The 26,552-nt window shown below is 37.0% G+C and overlaps 1 protein-coding gene across 1 annotated transcript; it reads right to left on the bottom strand.

The window, feature by feature from the left end:
• Nucleotides 1–1,010: 1,010 nt before the first annotated feature.
• LOC111192970 (5-hydroxytryptamine receptor 3A) lies at nt 1,011–23,995 on the bottom strand. Its single transcript, XM_022671434.2, has 10 exons — nt 23,886–23,995; nt 23,317–23,382; nt 21,454–21,608; nt 12,503–12,547; nt 12,317–12,423; nt 9,008–9,177; nt 8,321–8,442; nt 5,538–5,748; nt 4,294–4,449; nt 1,011–3,189 (listed from the first exon to the last, which is right to left on the bottom strand). Exons 2-10 carry the CDS (start codon nt 23,369–23,371, stop codon nt 2,939–2,941), a joined length of 1,272 nt encoding a protein of 423 aa, XP_022527155.2. The 5' UTR covers nt 23,372–23,382; nt 23,886–23,995; the 3' UTR covers nt 1,011–2,938.
• Nucleotides 23,996–26,552: the final 2,557 nt, after the last annotated feature.

Here is a 26,552-nt window from a genome sequence, read left to right as displayed (position 1 = left end):
TTTTTTTTCCAGAGCTGTATATCTTAAATTGTGACATCACAGTATTTTTTTTACATTTGTTTTGACTTTTATTTGATTGCAAACGGTATCTGCTCAAGTTTATTTCATTTATTAATATGAAATATTAATAAATTCATCCAAACTATGAAGAAAAGAATGAAAAAAGTGTTAAACAAACCAGAATATATTTTATATTCTAGATTCTTCAAAGTAGCTCCTCTTGTTTAGATGATCAGTTTTGAACATCTCTGCTGGATTTTCTCAGTCAGCTTTATGAGGTAGAGTCTCCTGGAATTCAGGCTTTCAGTTAACAGCTGTGCTGAACTCATCAAGAGTTAATTACTTGAATTTCTTGCCTCTTAATAAAGTGTTTGAGAGCATCAGTTAAAGTAAAGTAGTGAAGAGGTAGAGTTACAGGTATACAGTGAATAGTGAATATTTGAGTAATGTTCTAATATCTCATACTATGGCAAAAACTACTCAACTAAATAAAGAAAAAATACTTGAATAAAAAAATGAATAAACTTTAAAAAATAACATTAAGTGCAGTCGCAAATACCATAAAATTTGTTACGATGAAACTGGTGCTCATCAGAACCGCTAAAGAGCATAAATACACAATTTTTTTATGTGATAAGAATTATTTTGCATATTTTTGAAATGTTTCACCTTATTTTAAGACATTTAAACTCAAAATTATTCTGATTCTTGTGTCTAAATTTGAGATTTTTTCTTGATTTAAGTCTTGTTTAATTTGTTTAATATAAGCATAGACGTCTAAATTTGTATATACATATATATACTGTACATATAGCCTACTATATATACACTGTGTATACAATGTATATACATTTTTATGAATGGGTTTTTTACAGTGTATTCATACTGTAATTACTACTTGTTTAATTTTACACTGATGTTCTCAGTCATTATTAAATAAATCCAGCTCCGGGTTTGGTTTGATCCTTTTCCAAAAACAAATAATCAACACAAATAATCAGCAGAAGATAACACGTTTAAATAACCATCTTTATTTATTTCAGAACGTGAGACACAGAATGTACATTATTGAATATTTGATAACTACTGTATATAGAGTATAAGTTCCATTATACACAGAATTATGTATATAGTATTTACCCAGCCAGCATGTTTATGTGGAGATTACATGGGTGGAACGTGGATTTGTACATATATTGTTATTATACATGGTCATATGGGGAGGCATTTCATGATCATTACATTATCAGCTGATTTTACAAGACCGTAATCATTTTTAATGACCTCAATATTGTCCATTGCTTTTATTAAAGTCCTTATAGGCAAGTTGACGGACAGTTATAGCCACTTAGACCAGAAATTACAATTTCAACAACGCATTTTACATCACTGATACAATCTGATAAAAACCTCATTAAAAAGGATGTAGCTTTAGGCCCCATAATAGACAAAAACAGGATGATTTGTCAGCCTGTTTTCCGGCTGCTGCACTTGCGCAGATCTCCAAAGCGATGCAACTGGTAGACTGACCCTCCTTTATTCTCAGCACAACCAGCAAGCTGGCATTTAAATAGTTATAATATTTTTAACCATTAGAAGTGCATTGCTGTTTAAAAGCAGAGTTTAAAAGCATTATTTCACTACAGTATTGTTATTATAACAGTGGAATAAAATATCCATAAAATGACAATTAATGTAAATTATAATATACATTTATTGTAATTATTTTTGGAGTAATGTATTAATAATGTATTAATAATGTATTTACTTGGTGGGTATCCATATGTGTGGGTCAACAATGAGCCCATAATTCATGGGACCCCTACAGACCCCACATAGGCATGTTATCTGAGTAGTGGAAGAAGATCTTACAGTTCTATAATACCCTTCTTTTGTACAGTATAAGTGTATTTATTATGTACAGTATTTTAAGTTTATGTTTATGCCACTACCATGTTCCCACAAATCCAGTAAACATACTGTAAATGATCCCTGAGTTAAACTTACAAACGGGCAAATAAAACCAAATGTCAGAAAAACGAACTGAACTCTCCCTCAACGTTCTTTTTACTCTATCTCCAGGAATTAGTGGTGAAATGTATCGTAAATCTCACGTTTCAGATCATATCACTTTTTTTATTCATGTTTTAGATAGATTCTTGGATAAACTTTGTTTTCTGTTTATTAAAATATAAATGAGATATTTATTATATAGAAGATTTGGAAGATTTATATTAGGTGTCTTTAGCTTATGATAAGTACACAAAATAATCTGAGCAATTATGACTTCTATATTTGTCTTACACTCTCGTTATTAATATTTTTAATAGATTAATTTTATATTGTTATAAATATCTAATGTATAAAAAAACTGTTTTTCTCTGATTGGCTGTAATTCTATAATAAAACCCTAAAAGGATCTCATCATTTTTAAGTTGCATGAATTTGCTTTATAACTCATGTTATAAAAAGTGATTGATCTTTGTCATCAGTTAAATTTTGTTGCCATTGTTTTCAACAACAAAATTAACACTAGTGCCAATGACTGTACTACCGGTCAAAAGTTTTAGAACACCTTAATTTTTTCCCTTTATTTTTGCCATTTATGCTTTCAGGTCTATTTAACAACTAAGAAGTGAACAAAATCCAGTGTAAAAAATGTTGCCTTGAACCGACTGGATTCTTTAGAGAAATTACAGGTGTAGTCAGAGAGTGGTGAGTACTGTTTCCTACACCTTCAAATAAAGACTCTTATAAACTGGAGGAAAAAAAAAACTGCTACAGGAAGACGTCTGGCTGACCTACATGGAAACAGCAGCTTTAGCCTTTAGCGCTATAGATTAACATGATTAAGGACTGAGTCTCAGTTTCAGCAGAGAAAAGAATCAGAATATAGTTATTGATAAAATAAGTTGTAACCCGTACTCTGTTACACCTCCTACCAGAAATCCAGATTATTAATTTTGCAAAACTCTGTCCTGGTGATGGCGATTAAACATATGACGTAAACGACATCAGTGCAGAAATAGATCCAGAAGCAGATTCTGTCGAAGCGATTGGCGAGGTTCTGCTTCTTCTTTGCCTCCTCGTTGGCTTTCTCCATGTTCTCCAAGAACGTCACCACATTCTGGATCGAGGCCTTCTCCGTGAACTCACCCGAAACCGTGGAGATACCACTCAGACTTAAATCTATTCAGAGAAAAAAACAAATAGTGGACAGGTCCAGGGTTGCCAGGTATAACAAAAAAACTATCCAGCCCAAAATATCTGTGTGTCACATGTTTGAAGCAAATGGCAAAGCAGCTATAAGTATAAAGCTTAGTATTTTGTTCATAAGGGATTTATTATCAGTTTTGCTATTTATCTTAAAGCCATTAATAATACTGTAACATTAGTGTTTTAATAGTTCTTTTACAACAGTTTTATATCCCAGTCAAGAACATTTATTATTAACATAATTAGCAAAATTATGTTCCTGCCTCTCCTGAGAACACTTTTCTTTTCTCTTTAACATTTTTTTATTCTTATTGTTGATAACTACAATCTTATTGTTAATCTATCTTATTTTTGTTAATCTATCTTATTGTTGTAATTAATTCAAGGAAGATTGATTTTAGTTTTGTCTTCGCCACATGAATTTTGACCCGCAACTGGATTTTCAAACAAACCCAATTTGGTGGGAAAACCACAAACTTTGCAACTCTGAACAGATCTAGCACCTGATGAAGTGTAGCTCCACTCATCCCATATATGTTTCAATGAAAAACCAGCCCCTTTAATTTTTTTAAATCTTAATTTTCTCCTCTAAACTCTAAAATTGAATATTTACATCTCCAGTGTTAGTTTTTGTTGTGCTAATATTATCACATTTTTATTTTCTCCAGAAATCAGTTTATAAACTTTATTCTGCTATATCAAAAAAAGGAGGCGGGGCTACACTAGGGAAATGAATTGAAACACTCTGCACAAAGTTATTTAACTTTTTTTTTAAGTCTAATATTACCATAAACGTTCCAATGTTCGGTAAGTCTGATGCTACAGTAACTGTAATTTCATAGAAACTACAAACTAATAAATAATTTCAGAATAAAATATATGAACTGCACTTTGAAACAAATGGGTAAAAACTCAATGAAGGCAGCCTGAGACACATGGTCCAGAAGAAAGGGGTGTGTCTACATAATAAGTTAACGAGGCCTCTAGAGTCTACTGTCCAGATAATGCAAATCCTACATGTTTCCTAATTCATAACATAGTATATCATATGTTTGTAATTGTGCTTTCACATTTTACCTTGCAGTTTATCATGTTTGCTGATATCGTTTTTTTTAAATCCACATTTCGGTAACGTGCAGGAGAAGATGCTGCCGTCTGAAGCCATCCGTGTGAAGATCATAGACGCCAGCAAGCTCAGCACCAGAAAAACCAAGCAGATACAGAAATGATAACCTGAAAAATACAAATGAATAATTAGTTGCTTAATTACATTCTGTATACTACCAGTCAAACGTTTTAGAACAACCCTATTGTTTAGTAGTCCAGTAGCAGTAGTAGTCTCTTTATTACTGAAATTGAGACTTAGAATTGAGTCAAATCATGTTAAAGCTGAGCTACATGCTAATGCTGTTTCCATGTGGGTCAGCCAGACGTCTTCCTGTAGCAGTTTTCTCCAGTTTCCAATAGTCTTTTGAAGGTGTTCATTAAGCTCATTGAAGCTCATAAATAGAATTTCCAAAGCTCAGTTTATTTCCATTTCTACTTAACAGCTGTAAGCAGTCAACCAAACAATTGTTTGCTAAAAAATCATATATATATATATATATTTGCTAAAATTACTTTTTTAGTTTGTTTTCCTTTTTGTTTTCCTAAAAAGCCCTTGTATTTTACTGCAAAATCTTGTACACATTAGATTTGGTAAAATTTCTAGTTATTGCCTGTTCCTGAAAAGCTTAAAAGACAAAAATAATGAGGAAAAAATGTAAAAAATAATGAAAAAATTACGAGCTTCTTTGATTTTAGCAAATTGAAAACCTCTGGAATATAATCAAGAGGAAGATGGATGATCACAAACCATCAAACCACCAAACTGAACTGCTTGAATTTTTACACCAGGAGTAAAGCAGCATAAAGTTATCCAAAAGCAGTGTGTAAGACTGGTGGAGGAGAACATGATGCCAAGATGCATGAAAAAAACTGTGATTAAAATCCTCCAGGATTATTCCACCAAATATAGATTTCTGAACTCTTAAAACTTTATGAATATGAACTTTGCATTATTTTTTGTTATTTCAGACATTTCTCATTTTCTGCAAATAAATGCTCTAAATTAGAATATTTTTATTTGGGAGAAATGTTGTCTGTAGTTTATAGAATAAAACAAACAACGTGAATTTTACTCAAACATAAACCTATAAATAGCAAAATCAGAGAAACTGATTCAGAAACTGAAGTGCTCTCTTATTTTTTTCCAGAGCTGTAAATAATTTTATTGCATTTTTTAATTTAAAATAAACTACTTAGGTTAGTATTTGTCTTACGGATGAGGGGGCTGCAGAGGCCGGTATCGGGCAGGTGGTCGGTGAGGATGAGCAGCGACATGGTGAAGCTCAGCACCAGCGTTATTTTAAAGGAACTGCGTTTTCCTCCTTCCAGCGGCAGAGCGAAACTCACCAGATCAGCCAGCATGATCAGCACAGTGGGCAGGATTAGCGTCACGATGGTGTTAAAGGGGTTAATGGACATTGTGACCTGACAAAATAATCAAAAAGGTGCAGAAATTAAATACAGAATCAGAAATACTGAGAATATTTTGAGACCAGGCCATTATAAGACTCATTTCCACACCCCGGGATGCCAGGTATAGAACACAATAGCAGACAAACACAGCATGCTGCAACCTCGCCTACTTTCTATAAGGCCCCAGTAAATTTTGGCAATACGTTTGATAGATGGAGATGCTGAGATCCCAGAAGGACTACAAGACAGATGCTGAGCAGCTAATTTTCTCCTGAACAGGATAGCACTGAGCTTCAGCTAAAGTTAGCAAACATCTGCTATGTAGATAATAGCTATTATTTGAGGAGTTTGCCAAATGTATAGACTGCATTTTTAATATTATACAACTGATAAATGATGAACCAAAAAAAAGTGGTTTATACTTACTGTACAATACTCATTCCTGTTACTGGTACTCACTCCTGTTACTTTTTATGTTATGAGTAACAGGACTGAAAGTAACTGTGAAAAAAACACTAGTAGTAATGAATATTTTAAATTACTTAGTTATAACCTTTAATGCAGTATTCTTATTCATACTCAGTGGTCCAGAAGTAATGTTTGGTGAGTTTGCCTAAATGTATAGACTACATATTTCTAATTATACAACATTATATGCATGTTTTAATTCTACTTCTAGATGTTTTAAAGAGTTTTAGGTAATTCTATCCAATTCTAATATAATACTGCTTGTTTCAAGTAAATAATTACCTGTGATAGAATACGATAAAGCAGACAAAAGTTTTGACATTAGTTTACTAATCTTATAATTACTTATAAAAGTCTTAAAATGTCAACTATTATTGGATAGATAAAAAAAAACATTTGTCTGATCCTGTAGCAGTTTTACTGAACTTTTAATGCTCAGTTTATTTCCATTGCTACTTACCAGCTGTTAACTGATTAATTATTTGCTAAAACAAATCACCCAGTCTTTTTAAACAATATATATATAAAATAACAAATACAAAATAACTTTTTAGTTTGTTTCATTTGTTTGTTTCATCTGCAACATTTTGTACACTGGATTGTGTACCATTTCCGGTTATTGACTGTTCCTGAAGAGCTTAAATGACAAAAAACAAAGAGGAAAAAGTGTAGGTGTTCTAAAACTTTTGACCAGTAGTATATGCAGCTAAAAAAAAAAATAAGAGATCACTTAAAAATGATGAGTTTCTTTGATTTTTCCAAATTGAAAACCTCTGAAATATAATCAAGAGGAAGGTAGCATTAAGTTATCCAAAAGCAGTGTGTAAGACTGGTGGAGGAGAACATGATGCCAAGATGCATGAAAAAAAACTGTGATTAAAAACCAGGGACAACTTTTTTTGGATTGATTAAAATAAAAATGTGTCTTGATACCAGTTTTTGCAGGTGCACAGTTGCCATGTAACATCACTACAAATAACTCCAGGATAAATTACTGATTATGTGACCTAAACAATTTTCATGACATCATAGAAAGTATCTAATCATCTACAATTGATTAGATAGAAAGTCTGGACTGATAAACTGATGAAAGGATAAGCAGTGAAATGTATTTAAGATTAAACAATAATCCCAATAACCTTGACTTTCTACTGTTAGATAATTCAGTCTATCAGTCCGACTATTTATGGACCGTTCCACCGAACGGGTGACATTTACTTGTTGTAACTCTTCCAAAATAAACTAATTTTTTTTTTCAACTCTGAATCTAATAACACACATATTTAACTTTTCAAAACATGTACTGGTCAAACTCAGGCAGCTTTACTTAATTCTTTGCAAAGTTTCTAAACCAAAACTAGTTATGTTTAAAAGCACGTCCACTAATAAATTTAATGTTCTCTCGAGAAAGTGTTTATTTTTTAAATAAATCACTATATATGCATGCACATTGTGTTTTTCTAAAAGATGCAAAGCTATTTGTAATTAATCAAAATTATTATCATGCAATTTATTAAACAAATAAACATAATTTAATTGTGTTTTACACTAACTAATATTCACATTTATAAATCAATAAACCAGGGGACAATACGAATACAAATACATTCCTGTTACTGGCACTCACTCCTGTTGCTTTTATATTATGAGTAACAGGACTGAAAGTAACAGGAATGAGTGTTATATAGAATAGAATTATCAAAAACATAAAAATATGTGCATGAGGACACTGAGCACATTCTAGTGATTTTCCCAGAACCTCCTCAGTCATAGTTACCATAAGATTATATATTTGGCAAAATATGCCTATTACTATTGACAATATATAAACATAAATACATGTGTACATGTTGCTTTGTAAATAAGGTATATAGCATTTGGCCTGTCACAATAACACCATGTATTTTTGCTTGGAAGATATATTGTCTCAGATATTATTGCAGTTTAAACCCCAATTCATGCCACAGATAATAATATAATAGATTTTGGAATTAATTTAACAGCATAGTAAAGCAATTTTGTGCATTTAAAGAGCAATGAACAGAAAAGCATTTATAAATCAAGCCTCACAGATACAGATACACTTATTATATATATATATCCTCATTGTTCTTACTAAGATATAGTTCCGATCCAACTTTCCTTGGTCACCGGTGAGCACCACTGATACCGTCTGCCATTCTCCTCGACTTTGTCCCACTGCAGTTACTGACCCGTACTCGAAACGCAGGCCACAATCTGAAATTACATAAAAGTGAAACACACAAAAACAATGATATTTAGCATATTCACAAAAAAACAGCTGGGAAATTACACATAGCCAACCAAGAAGACCACTCGATCGAGAGCAATAGCTGCAATCGAAAGCTAGATGTTGAATTGCCTTTTTTGTGATGGAATGGGCACTAATTTGCACAGATAAGCTATCCTGATCTTCAAGAATCTGAGGACCTGAGACAATGCAAATATTGTTAACAGTGCCTCAGGTTAGCATTGTTAGCACAGTCTTATGTTAGCATTGTCCTAGATTAGCACTGTTAGCATTGTCTCAGTACTCGAAATGCAGGCCACAATCTGAAATTACATATAAGTGAAACACACAAAAACAATAATATTTAGCATATTTCCAACATATTTTAAGATAACTTTCTTCACATGGAAAGGGCACTAATTTGTTAGCTGGATAGCTAAGCTAACTAGCTAGCTAGCCAGTCCCTGATCTGGTCCTTAAAATAAAACATAACAATGTCTAATATGAATACTTTGTAATTATACTATTGGATTAAACCGATAGTGAACCTACTGTTTTGACTCCATCCGTTAAGAGCCACAGGGCAAGAGTCCTTCACAAAGGGGTAGTTAAAGAGGTTGATTCCACACACGACGGTTGTGTACATCTGGATGGAGTGCTCCACAGTGCCATCCTTTCTCACCAGTATATCAGTATTTACTGGTTTGACCTCTGTTTCCACTCTAGAGCCACAGGAGAAATCAAAATTATTCATATATATTTATTTTAATTAGAATTAAACCATTGAAAATACACACAATAGCATTCTGCGTCTTGTTTTTACACAGAAAACACAAATTAAAACATTAATATTTTTATTACATTTTATTAAAATGCATCCAAATTCAAATGCACTCAGTATTATTCAAAAATAACACACAAGAAAGAGACTGAATGAAACTTATGTCAAGTCAAGTCAAGAGTCAAGAGGCTTTTATTGTCATTACATCTGAGTACATGTACACAGTGTGATGAAATTACGTTCCTCCGGAACCATGGTGCAACATAGAACCACAAGCAATAGACAACATAAAGTGCAGGAGTGACGACAGTGCAACATAAAATTATAAAATTATAACACTAAATAACAATAAATACAATAAATACAAAAGACGAGACAATTTAAAGACAGGACAGTGCAGTACCGATACGGTATAATAAAGTGTATAGTGGGGATAAGGTGCAGAGATGTGTGACATACTGTAACATATAGAACATATATAATCACAGCAGTTACTGAGGTAGAGTTTATAGTTTTTAAGAGTGCAGCAAATAAAGTCATGTCAGCCTCTGTGTGCTGACTGGGTGTGTGTGTGGGTGAAGTTCAGTTCTTTGTGAGTGTAAAGGGGGGGGGTGTACAGTTTAGTTTTGTGTAAAGGGGGGGGGGGTGTACAGTTTAGTTTTGTGCGAGTTTGTTGGGTGAGTGGTGGGTGGGGTGGGGGTTCAGTTCTGTCTCTGTGCGTTGAGAAGTTTGACTGCCTGGTGGATGAAACTGTTGCAGAGTCTAGTAGTGGAGGCTCGGATGCTCCTGTATCTTCTGCCGGACGGCATCAGAGCGAAGAGTCCGTGTGAGGGATGGGTGGGGTCGTCCACAATGCTGGTGGCTTTGCGGATGCAGCATGTGGTGTAGATCTCAGTGATGGAGGGAAGAGAGACTCCGATGATTTTCTCAGCTGTCCGCACTATCCGCTGTAGGGTCTTGCGGTCTGAGGTGTTGCAATTCCCAAACCAGACGGTAATGCAGGTGCTCAGGATGCTTTCTACAGTGCCTCTGTAGAACATGGTGAGGATGGGGGGTGGGAGATGTGCTTTCCTCAGTCTCCGCAGGAAGTAGAGGCGCTGCTGGGCTTTCTTGGTTATGGAGCTGGTGTTGAGGGACCAGGTGAGGTTCTCTGCAATGTGAACACCGAGGAACTTGGTGTTATCCACAATTTCCACAGCAGAGCCGTTGATGTTCAGCGGGTGGTGGACACCTGGAGCTCTCCTGAAGTCAACAACCATCTCCTTGGTTTTATCCACGTTAAGAGATAGGTTGTTGGTTCTGCACCAGTCCGTCAGCCACTGCACCTCCTCTCTGTATGCTGACTCGTCGTTCTTGCTGATGAGGCCAACTACAGTTGTGTCATCAGCGAACTTGATGATGTGGTTTGAGCTGTACTTTGCAGTACAGTCATGAGTCAGCAGAGTGAACAGCAGTGGGCTGAGCACACAGCCCTGGGGGGCGCCGGTGCTCAGTATGGTGGTGCTGGAGGTGTTGTTTCCAATCCTGACTGATTGTGGTCTCTCAGTCAGGAAGTCTAAAACCCAGTTGCAGAGGGAGGAGTTCAGGCCCAGCAAGCTCAGTTTTCCGATCAGATGCTGAGGGATGATGGTGTTGAATGCTGAACTGAAGTCGATGAACAGCATTCGAACATAGCAGTCTTTGTTGTCCAGGTGAGTGAGAGCCAGGTGGAGCGCAGTAGAGATGGCATCGTCTGTTGATCTGTTTGGACGATACGCAAACTGCAGAGGGTCCAGTGAGGACGGGAGCTGGTTTTTGATGTGCCTCATGACCAGCTTCTCAAAGCACTTCATGATGATGGGAGTAAGTGCAATGGGACGGTAGTCATTAAGGCAGGACACTTGAGACTTCTTCGGCACAGGGACGATGGTGGTCGTCTTGAAGCACGTCGGCACGATTGCAGTACTCAGAGAGATGTTGTAAATGTCCGTGAGAACATCCGTGAGTTGTTCTGCACATCCTCTCAGCACTCTGCCAGGTATGCTGTCTGGTCCTGGGGCTTTCCGTGGGTTGACTCTGAGTAGAGTTTTCCGCACATCAGCTGAGGACAGGCACAGTACCTGATCGTTTGGAGGAGGTGTAGTCTTCCTTGCTGTCGTGTAGTTCTGTGCTTCGAACCTTGCGTAGAAGGAGTTCAGTGCATCTGGAAGGGAGGCATCACTGTTACAAGCAGGGGAGGGTGACTTGTAGTTGGTGATGGTCTGGATGCCCTGCCACATGCGCCGAGTGTCAGTAGTGTCCTGGAAGTGGGCGTGGATTTTCTTTGCGTAGGTGCGCTTTGCCTCTCTGATCCCCCGGGAGAGCTTGGCTCTAGCTGTTCGGAGGCCAGCCCTGTCCCCTGACTTAAAGGCCTTGTCTCGGGATCTCAGCAGCACATGCACCTCTGCAGTCATCCACGGCTTCTGGTTGGGGCGGGATGTGATGGTTTTGGAGACAGTAACATCCTCAATGCACTTGCTGATGTAGCCAGTCACTGAGTCTGTGTACTCCTCCAGGTTGATGGAGTCATCAGAAGTAGCAGCTTCTCTGAACATGTCCCAGTCAGTGTGCTCAAAACAGTCCTGAAGAGCTGAGATGGCTCCTGGAGGCCAGGTTGTAACTTGCTTCTTCTCTGATTTGGCACGTATGATTTGGAAAGTATGTGTCAATGTAATAATGATATCAAAATGACAATTAACCCATAAATGTCAGTTTTTTATTTATTTATTTAACAACAACTACGACTGGGTAAAACATAAATATTGATGTATCTGAAACTATTTATTAAAAACTATTTATTAAAAATACATTAAAATATTTATTGAAAAATGAATTGGTAATTTGTGTAAAAAAAATGTTTGATATCTGGATTTGTCCAACATATCCACATATTCACTCTGTGTATTGTTGATGTAAAAGTTTTCATAGCTATCAACTAATGTAATATGTAATATGGGTATGTTGACAATTCACTACCAAGATAACTGTTGGCAGGGTGTAAGATAGCAATGAGCCTTGTGGGTGTAAAAAGTCTTTAAAAGCAGTTAAAGGGGTTAACTCACGCATTGTCCACTGTCATGTCTGGTGTCCAGATTTTGTCGACCGGTAGCATCAGTTCTGTAAATTCGTACTGCGAGTCGTTCCATGCCAGGTCTGGATCCTTCCATTCCTATTAAAACACAGCTTTTTAATAAACACCCACTGGATTTCCTGCTTTGTTGATCTGAGATATCATTAACAAAACTCACCATTTCAATTTTGATGCGGCTTGTGAAACGCAGGGTTTTTGTATCCTAATAAAAAAAACACAATCACAAAGTTTCAGTTCTTAGAATGTACAATTTGTCAGTTTTTTTGGATGTTCTTATAATATTCTTATTTAACGTTTTATGAACTTTCTGATAAATGTTTTTAGTTTTGGGAATTTTAAGGTTTCCAAAATGTTAATATTTGTTATAAATCTATCTATCTATCTATCTATCTATCTATCTATCTATCTATCTATCTATCTATCTATCTATCTATCTATCTATCTATCTATCTATCTATCTATCTATCCATCCATCCATCCATCCATCCATCTATCTATCTATCTATCTATCTATCTATCTATCTATCTATCTATCTATCTATCTATCTATCTATCTATCTGTTAGCAGTGCCTCAGGTTAGCATTGTTAGCATCTATCTATCTATCTATCTATCTATCTATCTATCTATCTATCTATTAGCAGTGCCTAAGGTTAGCATTGTTAGCACTGTTAGCATTGTCTTAGGTTAGCATAGATAGATAGATAGATAGATAGATAGATAGATAGATAGATAGATAGATAGATAGATAGATAGATAGATAGATACTTTATTTATCCCGAAGGAAATTTAGGCATCCAGCAGCAACAACACAATACAATAAGAAACAGATTCAAACATAAATTAAAACAGAAGAATAGAGAAAAAGAAGAAGAAAAGAGAAAAAAAAATATATATATATATTGTGGCGTGAGGAGGCGGGGGAGTTGTGGGTCCGCCCCACGCCAGAGCGCAAAGCCATGCCTGTCTCAGCTGGCCCGCATGAGGGCTGATTGAGCCGCCAGTTGAGACAGGCATATATACTCAGCCTCCGCCATCATTTGAGGACTTTGACTGGGGAGCGGAGGGCTGAGGCTGCGCGGACTCGTAGTCAGCACTTTAAAAAGAGACTATGAAACTCTAGAGCCCCATTGGGCCATAGTATGTTCTTTTGAGTTGTTTTTGGGTGTGATGGAGGGTATTCTGACTCATGCGTAGTCTTTACGTTAGCTCCCCCTAGTGGTGCAGTTCCTGCAGAGACACTGAGCAGCCTGCTGGAAGCATGGAGGATCATGCAAGCATCTATCCAAATCTGATCTTTATTTCCCCTTGTTCAAGCATTATCTGTGAGTAATTTGTTTATTGAACCTATTTTGAAGACTGTTTGTATCTTATTTTTGGTGGATGGTTTGTTTTATAGCATTATTTTATCTGTGGAGTCATGCTAGTCAGTGGATGTTAGCTTTCCTATTGTGGTGTTTGTGATGGCTTCAACTGGCCTGTAGTATGGTGTAGTAACCTCTCAGCCAATGTGGCTGTTATTCTACTTATTGTATATAAATTGTTCTTTTAGTTATATAATGGAACTGAAAGCCATGTTTTCTTTTTTTTCTGTTTTCCCAGTTTTACACCGCTTCTATTAAAAACACTAAAAGGCTCCACGTGTCTTGGTTACTTAAGGAAGAGTGTTAAGCTGTATGCATAGCTGTGTACGCAAACGCACAGTGAAGGCAGAACAGTAAAAAGATAGCTTCATCTAAAGATTGGACTGGAGACACAACTGCTTGCATCATTGAAAACAACAATGTCAGAGAAAAAAGCTAGCAACCCTGATCTTCACGGCCTGGAAGTACGGTCTGAATGCTCTTCATCTTCCTCCTCTTCACAACGCTCAAGTAAGTCCTCAGTCAGTAATGCTGCAGCTCGTGCCAGAGCAAAGGCTGAAGCAGCACGCATGCGAGCTGTATATGCAAAGCAAGAAATAGCCATGAAAGTGGAAAAAGCACAGATTGATGCAAATGCATCTGTAGAGAAAGCCCGTATAGACGCAACACTGATTGCTCTTAAGGAGGAATGTGAAGCTGAGGCAGCATCAGCAGAAGCTCAAGTGCTTGAAGCAGCTATAGATGTAGAAATTAGTGATCATTGTAGTAAAGTCAGCCAGTGTACATCGCATCGTCAGTCACTTGGTCGCACTAGTGAATACATCCAGACTCATTTTGCTCCTCAGCCAAGTACTGTAAAGGAGGAGGCTGCCACATCAGAGCCACAGCATGTTAACACTATAAACCCTGAAGATCAGAGTGCCAATAAAGGCTTGTCAACTCCAGGGAGCATAGTTTCTCACTCTCAACCTCAACAGAAGCAAAGGCCACGATTTACCACCCACCCAAATGTCAGCTACACTAATCCTAGTCCTCCAAAGTTTCACGATGATGTATGTAAAAGGAGACAGTCTGTTCCCAGTCTCCAGCCCAAGTCTTCCAATGTGTCAGATTTAGCTATTTACCTGGCTCGTCGAGATCTAGTCACAGCAGGATTGAAAACATTTGACAATCAGCCTGCAAATTATTTGTCATGGAAATCTAGCTTTCTCAATGCTACTGAAGGGCTTGACCTTAAACCAAGTGAGCAGCTTGATCTTCTTATTAAGTGGTTAAGCGGTGAGGCACTGCAACATGCTAAAAGAATTAGAGCAGTTCATATCAACCAACCTGACACAGGCCTAGATATGGTTTGGCAGAGACTTGACCGCTGTTATGGCTCTCCAGAAGCCATTGAAGCATCTCTTTTTTCAAGACTGGAAATGTTTCCAAGAGTTGCTCATAAGAGCTATGTACAGCTTCAAGAGCTGGCAGATCTGCTCCTTGAAATTGAAGCAGCAAAATGCGAGGGTTACTTACCAGGGCTCAGCTTTCTAGACACAGCCAGAGGAATTAACCCCATTGTTGAGAAACTACCTTACAACCTCCAAGAGCAATGGATGAGTCAGGGGTTTAAGTACAAAAGAGAGTATGATGTACCATATCCACCATTTTCCTTCTTTGTTGATTTTGTGCGTTCCAATGCAGAAATGAGGACTGACCCAAGCTTCAGCCTTCCTACACCCAACTCATTGTCCCTTCGCACTGATAAAGTCCCTTCAAAACGCTGGAGAGACCCTGTCACAGTTAGCAAAACAAAGGTTGAACAGCAGTCATCCTCCTCTATGACTAAGAGACCTGTAATAGATCCTGAAAAGGAATGTCCTATACACAAGAAATCTCATTCCCTCAGGAAGTGCAGGGGTTTCAGGGAAAAGCCAATTGAGGAACGTATGACTTTCCTGAAGGAGCACTTTGTTTGTTTCAGATGTTGTGCTTCTACTGCACATCAAGCGAAAGAGTGCAAAGCAGTCATTAACTGTTCAGAGTGCGATAGCAATCGTCATGTTTCTGCTCTCCATGCAGGCCCTGCACCTTGGGTTAAAAAGGAATCTGAAAAACCCCCTGTAGACCATGGTGGGGAGCATCAAGAACATGATTCAGCTGTTCTAACTTCTACATGCACAGAAGTCTGTGGACAAGGGTTTCAAGGCAAATCTTGTTCTAAAATATGCCTAGTGCATGTTTATCCAGAAGGGCATCCAGAAAAGAAGGTCAAGATGTATGTGGTATTGGATGACCAGAGCAATGTTTCAATGGCAAGGTCTGCATTCTTTGACATTTTTAATGTACACAGCGACAGTTTTCCCTATACTCTCAGAACGTGCTCTGGCACAGTAGAAACAGCTGGGAGGCGCGCTGTGGGCTTTATGGTAGAGTCAGCTGATGGAGATGTTCACCTGCGACTTCCAACTCTCATTGAGTGCAATCAAATTCCAAATAACAGAGAGGAAATTCCTACACCAGAAGCTGCACACAGTCACCCTCATCTCAGGGAGATTTCCAACAAGATCCCTCCTCTCGATCCTTCTGCTGAAATCCTTATGTTACTGGGTAGAGACATCATCCGCGTACACAAAGTTCGAAGCCAACGTAATGGGAAGCACAATGCTCCATATGCCCAGCACCTGGATTTAGGATGGGTCATTATCGGTGATGTTTGCTTAGGTGGTGCTCATAGACCTGTTGTGAATGTCTTCAAAACCAATGTCTTGGAGAATGGACGTCACAGCTATCTTACTCCTTGTGAGAACAGCATCTCTGTGAGAGAGAAATTAGCACATGAGCAGCACACATGCTCCAAAGTCTTGCCTACTCACACACCTTTGAAAGAGGATCCAGACAGACCATTCTTTAACTATGCAGAGGACAGCAACAAAATTGCTCTTTCCATTGAGGATGAAAAATTCCTCCACATCATGAACAAGGAGTTTGTTAAAGACGAGACAAACAGTTGGGTGGCACCCCTACCATTTCGAGTTCCCAGACAACGCTTACCAAACAACAGGGCTCAAGCTCTTACCCGGCTTATGTCACTTCGTCGCACCCTGCAAAAGAAACAAGAAATGAAAGATCATTTTGTAGCTTTCATGGAAAAGATCTTCATCAACGGGCATGCTGAACCTGCCCCTCCATTGGAAAGCAACACAGAGTGCTGGTATCTGCCTAGCTTTGGGGTTTATCACCCCCAGAAACCGGGTCAAATCAGAATTGTGTTTGACTCAAGTGCAAAATATGGTGGCGTCTCACTCAATGATATGCTTTTACAGGGCCCTGATATGAACAACACTTTGCTTGGGGTTCTTATTCGTTTTCGGAAGGAACCTGTTGCTGTGATGGCTGATGTTGAACAGATGTATTACAGCTTCCTGGTCAGAGAAGATCATCGCAACTTCCTCCGTTTCCTGTGGTTCCGTGGTCATGACCTTGACAGTGATGTGGTAGAGTACCGCATGAAGGTTCATGTTTTCGGAAATTGTCCCTCCCCAGCAGTGGCCATGTATGGCCTTAAGCGGTCAGCTGTAGAGGGAGAAAAGACCTTTGGAGCTGAAGTGAGACATTTCATAGAGAAACACTTCTATGTAGATGATGGTTTGAAATCTTTCCCCTGTGCAGAGGAAGCCATCAATGTACTCAGCAAAGCAAAAGACATGCTGGCTCAGTCCAACATCAGACTTCACAAAATTGTGTCCAATAACCTTGAAGTCATGAAAGCATTTCGGGTGAAGACTTGGCTAAAGGCCTACAGGACCTTGATGTTGGGCATGACCTGCCTCCCATGCAGCGGAGTCTAGGTCTTAGGTGGGACATCTCTAAAGACACGTTCACATTTAAAGTGACTGTTGATAATAAGCCATTCACACGTCGTGGGGTATTGTCAACAATTAACAGCCTGTTCGATCCTCTTGGCTTTGCGGCCCCTGTCAGTGTCCAAGGTCGATTCATCCTAAGACAGCTCACATCTGACACTCAAGAATGGGATGCACCACTACCCTCAGAGAAGTACGCAGAATGGCAGCAGTGGACCAAATCCCTCAAAGACCTAGAAGAGTTGAAAATTCCTAGGCTCTACACAACATTGCCAGTCTCTGCAGCTCAGAAGAAGGAAGTTTGTGTCTTCTGCGATGCATCAAACACAGCTATTGGTGCTGTTGCATATCTTAAAGTCACTGATACTGAGGGAAAAAGCCATGTGGGATTCATCTTTGGTAAAGCCAAGTTAGCTCCCAAACCTGAACTTACTATACCACGACTTGAACTATGTGCGGCCGTGCTTGCAGTGGAGATTGCTGAAATCATCACAGAGGAACTAGACACTCCAATAGATGACATGAAGTTCTTCACTGATAGTAAGGTGGTGCTTGGCTACATTTTTAATGAATCCAGGCGATTCTATGTTTATGTTCACAACCGAGTGCATAGAATCAGGCAGTCAACACAACCAAGCCAATGGAACTATGTGCCCACCAGCTTGAATCCAGCTGACCATGCCACAAGACCACTTTCTCCAAACCAGCTTGCTCTTTCTTCCTGGCTCATTGGCCCTGCTTTTCTGAGTGAAGTACAACAGAGTACATCAAGTAAGCCTACCTTTCCTCTTGTTGATCCCACATTAGATACAGAGATACGTCCAGAGGTCACAGTAAAGGCTACACGAATGTCAGACAGTCAGCTTGGAAGTGCCCGGTTTGAACGTTTTTCAAGTTGGAAATCAGTCACAAGAGCTCTTGCTCACCTCTTGCACATCACACAGTCCTTCACCGCAGCAGCAAAAGACAGCTCCTGCCACGGCTGGCATGTGTGCAACAAGCCCCTCCTCAAAGAACTTGAACAAGCAAAAGCAAGTATCATGTGCACAGTTCAGAAAGATGTGTTTGCAGACGAGATTGAATGTATCAACAGAGGAAACCTTATTCGGAAACACAGTTCCCTTGCAAACTTATGCCCTTTTGTTGATGCACAAGGAGTTCTAAGAGTTGGAGGAAGACTGCGCAAATCACAGTTCACACAAGATGAGATGCACCCAGTTATAGTTCCAGGCAGACACCACGTAACGAAGTTGTTGATCAGACACTACCACCAACAAGTACACCATCAAGGCAGGCATTTCACTGAGGGATCCATACGAACAGCTGGATTTTGGATTGTTGGTGGTAAACGAGCCATCAGTAATGTAATACATAACTGTGTAATCTGTCGCAGGCTACGTGGCAAAACCCAAGAGCAAAAGATGGGAGACCTGCCTGTTGACCGTTTAAGCACAGAATCTCCTTTCACCTATGTAGGACTGGATATATTTGGCCCATGGTCCATTATTTCCAGGAGAACACGTGGAAGCTATGCAAACAAAAAATGCTGGGCCGTCATTTTCACTTGTATGAGCACAAGAGCCATCCACATTGAGGTTGTTGAAACTATGGAGGCTTCCAGTTTCATCAACGCTCTCAGACGTCTCTTTGCTATCCGAGGAGCAGCAAAGCAATTAAGATCTGACTGTGGAACAAATTTTGTGGGAGCCTGCAAAGAACTCCAAATCACAGCCAAAGGCTGCGACAGCAAGGAAGTTGAGAGCTATCTGACAGATCAGGGGTGCACATGGATCTTTAACCCTCCACATTCTTCACATATGGGTGGCAGCTGGGAACGAATGATCGGCATAGCACGTCGTATTCTCGATGCAATGCTCCTCCAACTTGGTTCATCAAGGCTTACTTTCGAAGTTTTGGTGACATTCATGGCTGAGGTCACTGCCATAGTTAATTCTAGACCACTCACCTCAGTGTCTACAGATCCAGATCAGCCACTCATTCTAACCCCAGCCATGCTTCTTACCCAGAAGGTTGGCACACCCCCCGTACCTCCAGGCAACTTTGACAACAGTGATCTGTTCAGACGTCAGTGGCGGCAAGTACAGTATTTGGCCAATACCTTTTGGGAACGATGGAGAAAGGAATACGCCAGTGTTCTCCAAGATCGCTGCAAATGGAAAAATGACAAACGTGACCTAAAAGAAGGAGACATTGTCCTGCTAAAGGACAATCAAGCTAAGAGACATGACTGGCCAGTTGGCTTGATCGTGAAAACCTTTCCCAGTGCTGATAAGAAGGTCAGGAAAGTTGAAGTGAAGATCAGTAGGGGTGGAACACACAAACAATTCTTGAGGCCTATCACCGAGGTCATCCTTCTGCTGGCTGAAGACGTGAATAAATGACATGCGTACCATATTTGTTGTGACAGTTTGGCATCTTAGAAGATGCCAGGTGGGGAGTATTCTGACTCATGCGTAGTCTTTACGTTAGCTCCCCCTAGTGGTGCAGTTCCTGCAGAGACACTGAGCAGCCTGCTGGAAGCATGGAGGATCATGCAAGCATCTATCCAAATCTGATCTTTATTTCCCCTTGTTCAAGCATTATCTGTGAGTAATTTGTTTATTGAACCTATTTTGAAGACTGTTTGTATCTTATTTTTGGTGGATGGTTTGTTTTATAGCATTATTTTATCTGTGGAGTCATGCTAGTCAGTGGATGTTAGCTTTCCTATTGTGGTGTTTGTGATGGCTTCAACTGGCCTGTAGTATGGTGTAGTAACCTCTCAGCCAATGTGGCTGTTATTCTACTTATTGTATATAAATTGTTCTTTTAGTTATATAATGGAACTGAAAGCCATGTTTTCTTTTTTTTCTGTTTTCCCAGTTTTACACCGCTTCTATTAAAAACACTAAAAGGCTCCACGTGTCTTGGTTACTTAAGGAAGAGTGTTAAGCTGTATGCATAGCTGTGTACGCAAACGCACAGTGAAGGCAGAACAGAGGGCGTTAAAAGCCAATAAAGATATGTTTTGAGTTCATTTAATCCCCGTGTCTGTGTATCTCTGTGTGCTTCCTCCTTCCGGGTCACAGTGGTCACGCCCCTAACCCCAGGGGCCTACCACAATATATATATATATATATATATAAGGCTATACAAAAACGTACTATACAAGGTAAGATACATAGTTAGCCCTGTCCTAGGTTATAGCATCTATCTATCTATCTATCTATCTATCTATCTATCTTATCTATCTTATCTATCTATCTATCTATCGTTAGTATTGTTAGCACAGTTTTATGGTAGAATAGTTAGCACTCTCCCAGTTTAGCATTATTAGCATTGTCTCATGTTAACATTGTTATCAGTGCTCAGGTTAGCATTGATAGCAGTGCATCAGGTTAACGTTGTTAGCACAGTCTTATGTTATCTGTTATATGTTATCTATCTATCTATCTATCTATCTATCTATCTATCTATCTATCTATCTGTTAGCAGTGCCTCAGGTTAGCACTGTTAGCATTGTCAATAGGTTAGCATTGTTAACAGTGCCTCGGTTTAGCATTGCTACGTTTTGATCTACACCGCTGATGACATGAAAAAAAAGTACGGTAGCAATCAAAAGTTCACAGAGCAGAATCTGGTGACCTTGCAACCCCATGGCTGTGATTGGTCGGAATAATTTGTTTGGCCATTCGGTTTAATAAGTTGCTTTACCGCGTCATAATAGATTAAGAAAATTTAAGCTCTGTTTGTTGCTTGTTGCAGTTAGAAATCATGTCTTCCGATAGGAAATGTGAAAATGGAAAATCCGACATGTGGGAGGGTTTCAGTTACAATTTTTACATCCAAGTTAAAATAAAATGCAGAATTAATAAAAATAACTGGGCAAGAACTTACCACAGACAGGGTTTCATACTGGATGGAGGTGAGGTTCACTTTAACAGCGCAGGATGGTGGCTGAGGAGGACTGAACAGCTCTTTAGCGATCATTTCATTAGCCAGACATCGGCGTGAAAAGCATGTTGTATTTTCCGCAACAACATCGGAACATGCTATCAGAGCAACAAATACAGAATATATAGTTACATTAGTATATCACACATACAGAATCTCAGATAACTGAAAATATTATAAGAATATTTAGCAATGTTTTGAAAAGGTTTCAGGAAGGCTTAGCCTATAACTCTACAGAAAAATGTTCTAGAAACGTTCGAAAAACGTAAACATAACAATGGTTTGCGTCACAACTTTTTTAGAATGTTTCTTCCATAACATTTCCAGCTAGGAAACGTTAAAAGACCTTAAAACATTCCCAAAACTGAAAAAATATTAACATAGTATTATCCACTACTATGCTATAGTTAGAAACCCAGCTAACAGAATGTTTTAAGAACATCTACCAACGTTTTGAAAAGATTCCAGGAAGTTTAGCCTGTAAAATTACAGAAATAGCGTTTCAGGAATGTTCTGGAAACGTAGGACATAATAATGGTTAGCATCACAATGTTAATAAAATGTTTCTCACATAATCTTACTAGCAAGATGAATATTAACATTATGGAAATGTTAAACGTAATATCTAGCCACGTTTTGAAAAGGTTCCAGGAAGGTTAGCCTGTGAAATGTCAGAAATAACGTTACAGGAATGTTCTGAAAACATGTGAAGTAATAATGGTCTGCATCTCAATGTTATTAGAAGTTTATCACATAATCTTACTAGCAAGATGAATATTAACATTATGGAAATGTTAAAAGTAACATTCCCAAAACTAAAAATTAAAACATTTATACAAGCAATGTTCTAACAATGTAACCAGAATGTTTAAAAACTCTAAACATTGTGAGAACATCCATAAAATTGACAGAACTGGTTCCAGATAATCCTAATTCATCTTTGTTTATGCTCATTTTAATGTGATTTGAACTACTACACTATAACACTGGTTGTTTTAAGTTTTACATACAGAACAATGATCACATTCATGGCTTAAAACGAAGTGTATATTTGGGCCTAATGAATCTTTCACTTACAGCCTTTTATTTCCTTATTTAGGTTCTTTTAAGAACATCAAATGCAGAAGTAAATGTAATTGTTAAAAAAATATGTTATTTTTTAAGTTTAAAATGTATGTATGCATGCCGGAGATGGAAAATCAGCCACGCTCTTCATTTCCTGATTAACCAGGGTCTTATATGACAAAATACCAAATTAAACAGAAGATGCATAAAAGTATTGGGGAGCACTGCACAGCATTATATGAGGTGTCCTCTAGATGTTTCTAAAGTGTTAGAAGTCTAAACCTAATATTAACCCTATTTCAACTTTAAAAAAACATATTATAGCATTTTGGTCATGCTGGTCAACCAATCAAAACTTGGTCAACTAGGATTTTTAACAAGATTAGTTCCATAAAGAAGAGGACTTTAAAAAGAAAGTGATATTTTATGTGATTTTTATGAAAATAATAAGGGATAGAACTGGACAATGTAGCCAAAATATTTAAAATTTCAGACCATAAAAACAATTTTAATATTACAGCCACAAAAACTACCAATCTACCTGTAACTTGAAGTGTCTGAAAATTCAATTTGGGATGCCATAAAATATGGTAATTTGGCATGCCTGCTGACAAAAAGTGATTTTCTTAAACATATACTGTAAATATTTAACACTGGAATTTAAATATATAAAGTAATTTATACACAAATTGACATTTCCCAACACTGGTAGTAAGTAAAATTAAAAGGATTAAAACTTACCAATTAAATATGACATGATGCATAAAACATTCAGAATTCTCTGTGCGAGCACCATGTTGTCCTTCTCTACAGTAAACATAATACAAAATATAATTAAAAGAACAAGCATAGCCAGTATAAATACACATAATTGTAATATTTGTATCAATTATTTGAGTATAGCTAGTTTAAATACACATATTTGTAACATTTGTGTCAACTCAACAAGTAAAGCTAGTTTGTTTCAACTGAATAAGTATAGCTAGTTTAAATATTTTGTATATTTAAATATTTTTAATATTTGTATCAATTATTCGAGTATAGCTAGTTTAAATACACTTATTTGCAATCATTGTATCAACTCAACAAGTAAAGTTAGTTTAAATACACATATTTATAATATTTGTATCAACTCTAAAAGTATAAATAGTTTAAATACAAATATTTGTAATTTCTATCAACTGAATAAGTATAGCTAGTTTGAATACACATATTTGTGATATTTGCACTAACAAAACAAGTGTAGCTAGTTTAAATAGACATATTTGTAATATTTACAAATTAAGAATAGCAATAAAACAGCTGTTTACCTTCAGATTGGCAGGAAAACGGGGGCTTAGATACGGTGACTGCTCTTCTTAACCTTTCCAGAGAACAAATATCTGGTCTCTGTTAATAAGGCGCAGGTTTCAGACTGAAGTTGGTCATTAATTGGTTTGTTGTTGTGACATAAGAGCAGACGACACAGCTCATATTTATATCATAAATCCAAGAATAAACAACAAACAAACAGCGTAGCTTAGCTTTCTCATCTATTGAGTCACAGATGTACCCGAGTTTCACCAGACCTTTAAACACACATGAGCGTAATAGAGCCGTGTCACGGCAGCACTCTAAAGAACCGGATAGAGCAATCATTCAGGACAATTCCCTGTTACACAGCGTTCACTGAGTTTTAATTAAACTGCTGAAAGGGAACAATACCACCCGAACCACACTGTGAAGCTTGTTATGACGGTCAGAGGGCAGATAGTCAGCATAAATTAGACGTACAGTTGGTTTTAGTGGATTAGATTGTGTATTATAGATTGTTGGGGTGATGGATGGAAATCATTTATTTATTATCTCAGCAATAATGTTAATTAATAGTGAAATATGGTTCATGAAATGGATAATTAGATATGAAAGAGCCGTATTTTGCTCTGTAATGAAGAAATGATTGAGAGTACCCCTAGTGAATAAAAGTGTATTAAAGTATACTAAGCATTATTATGCTATAGTGCACTAAAGTGTTCTTGTAGCCTCATTATTATTTTTAAAATCAGTATATTTAAAAAGTGCTAAAAAATGGAACAACTTTTTTGTACTAATTATACTTTAATTGTAAAAAAAAAAAAATGTGCTAAATGTACTTAACTGTACTAAAATGGAACTATTTTAAATATACTTAAGTAACATTTAAACAACTATTTTAAACTACGTAATGTATGTAAATCCATATTTTAAATATGCTTACAGTACAATTATAATACTGTACATTTAATAATGAGTATTACAGGTGTATCACTAGTTATTATTATACACCAGGTATATTAGAGTAAATGTACTAAGAATTGTTTAATGTTAAATATATGTGATCTATATTTACATTAGAGTACAAATTTACATGCTTCTTGTCCTGTCTTTTGAAAGTAACACACTTCTAGTGTACTTCATTAGGTATAAAAATATATTTTAATATACTGTACTACAATTTTTAGCGTGTTACAAATTTACTTTAAATTCTTTAAATTAGTAGTAGTAATTTAATTTACTTTCTAAAAATATACAAAAAAGTGATACAAGTGAACTATTGTAATATTTGTTTTTAACATGCTTTGCTAAAAACGTGCAAAAATATATTTGGAAATAAATATATTAGAAGTATACTTAATTACATTAAACTAAAAGTGTACTTCATAGTAGTCTGTTTTTTAAAAACACTATACTGGAGTTTTTAAAAAGTATCATTGAAAGTTCACTTTCAAACGTTTGATGAAAGCATAATATTAATGTACTTTTAATATATTTTAGGTAAGTACATAAATCTGTTTACAGCATATTTTAGACATTTCTCAATATCTTTTAAGTATAATGAAGTATAGATTTTTTTCACCAGGGTATAAAATGCTGCCCATAAAATGGCATAATTTATTTGTATAATGAGCATGTATACCTATACTTGGGTATTCAGTTATATCTTATATTATGATTGTATGCCCCGACACATATGGTAGTTGTAGGCTATTAGAGCAAGTTACAGTTTTCCGTCACACTTCTAAACAACTATTATCATAGCTTTAATGTTGTTGGGATGGTTCATTAGATATGAAAGAATCTTATTTTGCTCCGTAATGAAGAAAATGGCATAATTTATTTGTATAATGAGCATGTCTACCTATAATTGGGTATTCAGTTATATGTTATACAATGGTTGTTTGCCTGGCCACAGTGTTGTAGGCTATGAGAGTAAGTTACAATTTTCTACAGCACTTCTACAACTATTATCGCAGCTTTAATGTTAATTAATAGCTATGTATGTTGGAATGGTTCATTAGATTTGAAATAACCTTTTGTGGCTATATAATGAAGAAATTATTGAAGGAATATGGTGTTGCCCATGTTGACTGTTTATTTAGCAGACAGAAATATCCAAGTGCCTTTTGCATTCTTTTTTTTTTTTTTTTTTTAATTTGATAATTTCATCTGATTGTTGATTAGATATGTCTTTGACAAAATGCATTTTCCCACCTCAGGCATGACGCTAATGTTTTTTTGTTTATTCGCCTTACAATTTTATCCAGAGTAATCGGTAACATCCCAATTTTATTAGTTTCTCACTTTGGTTTGGTTTCACTCTGGTATTATTGATTTGCTGGTTAAAATAACACATAATAAACAGAGCATTTCAGTTGGAGATTAATCCTGATGGAGTATAAACTATTATTCTGCATTAAAGTGCATTTATGGGACCAGCTGGTATTCCATTTTTTTTAGAAAATCAGCAGATTAATCCATACAAAGGACAAAAAATAACATTTTATTAACAAACTGTTTCAGGCTTTAACTATAGCAAAGGATTTTTAAACACAGTGTTTTTCTTGTAAATTTCCTTTTTTTCCTCAGGAAAGTCACATTAAAATCACAATAATACACTGTATATGTAAATATGTAGAGTAATTTTGAGAAATATTGATGAAATAAATGAAATATACTGT

The sequence above is a fragment of the Astyanax mexicanus genome, chromosome 19, assembly GCF_023375975.1.
Source record: "Astyanax mexicanus isolate ESR-SI-001 chromosome 19, AstMex3_surface, whole genome shotgun sequence".
Lineage (NCBI taxonomy): Eukaryota > Metazoa > Chordata > Actinopteri > Characiformes > Acestrorhamphidae > Astyanax > Astyanax mexicanus.
The sequence above is the reverse complement of the archived record's forward strand: the minus strand, read 5'-3'. Positions and strand labels throughout refer to the sequence as shown.

Coding starts and splice junctions, on each gene's coding strand:
- LOC111192970 (XM_022671434.2), bottom strand. CDS start 23,371: ATGGTGCTCGCACAGAGAATTCTGAATGTTTTATGCATCATGTCATAT. Junction 12,548..21,453: donor AGTATGAAACCCTGTCTGTG/GTAAGTTCTTGC, acceptor TTTTTTTATTAG/GATACAAAAACCCTGCGTTT. Junction 8,443..9,007: donor TAACGGATGGAGTCAAAACA/GTAGGTTCACTA, acceptor ATGTAATTTCAG/ATTGTGGCCTGCGTTTCGAG.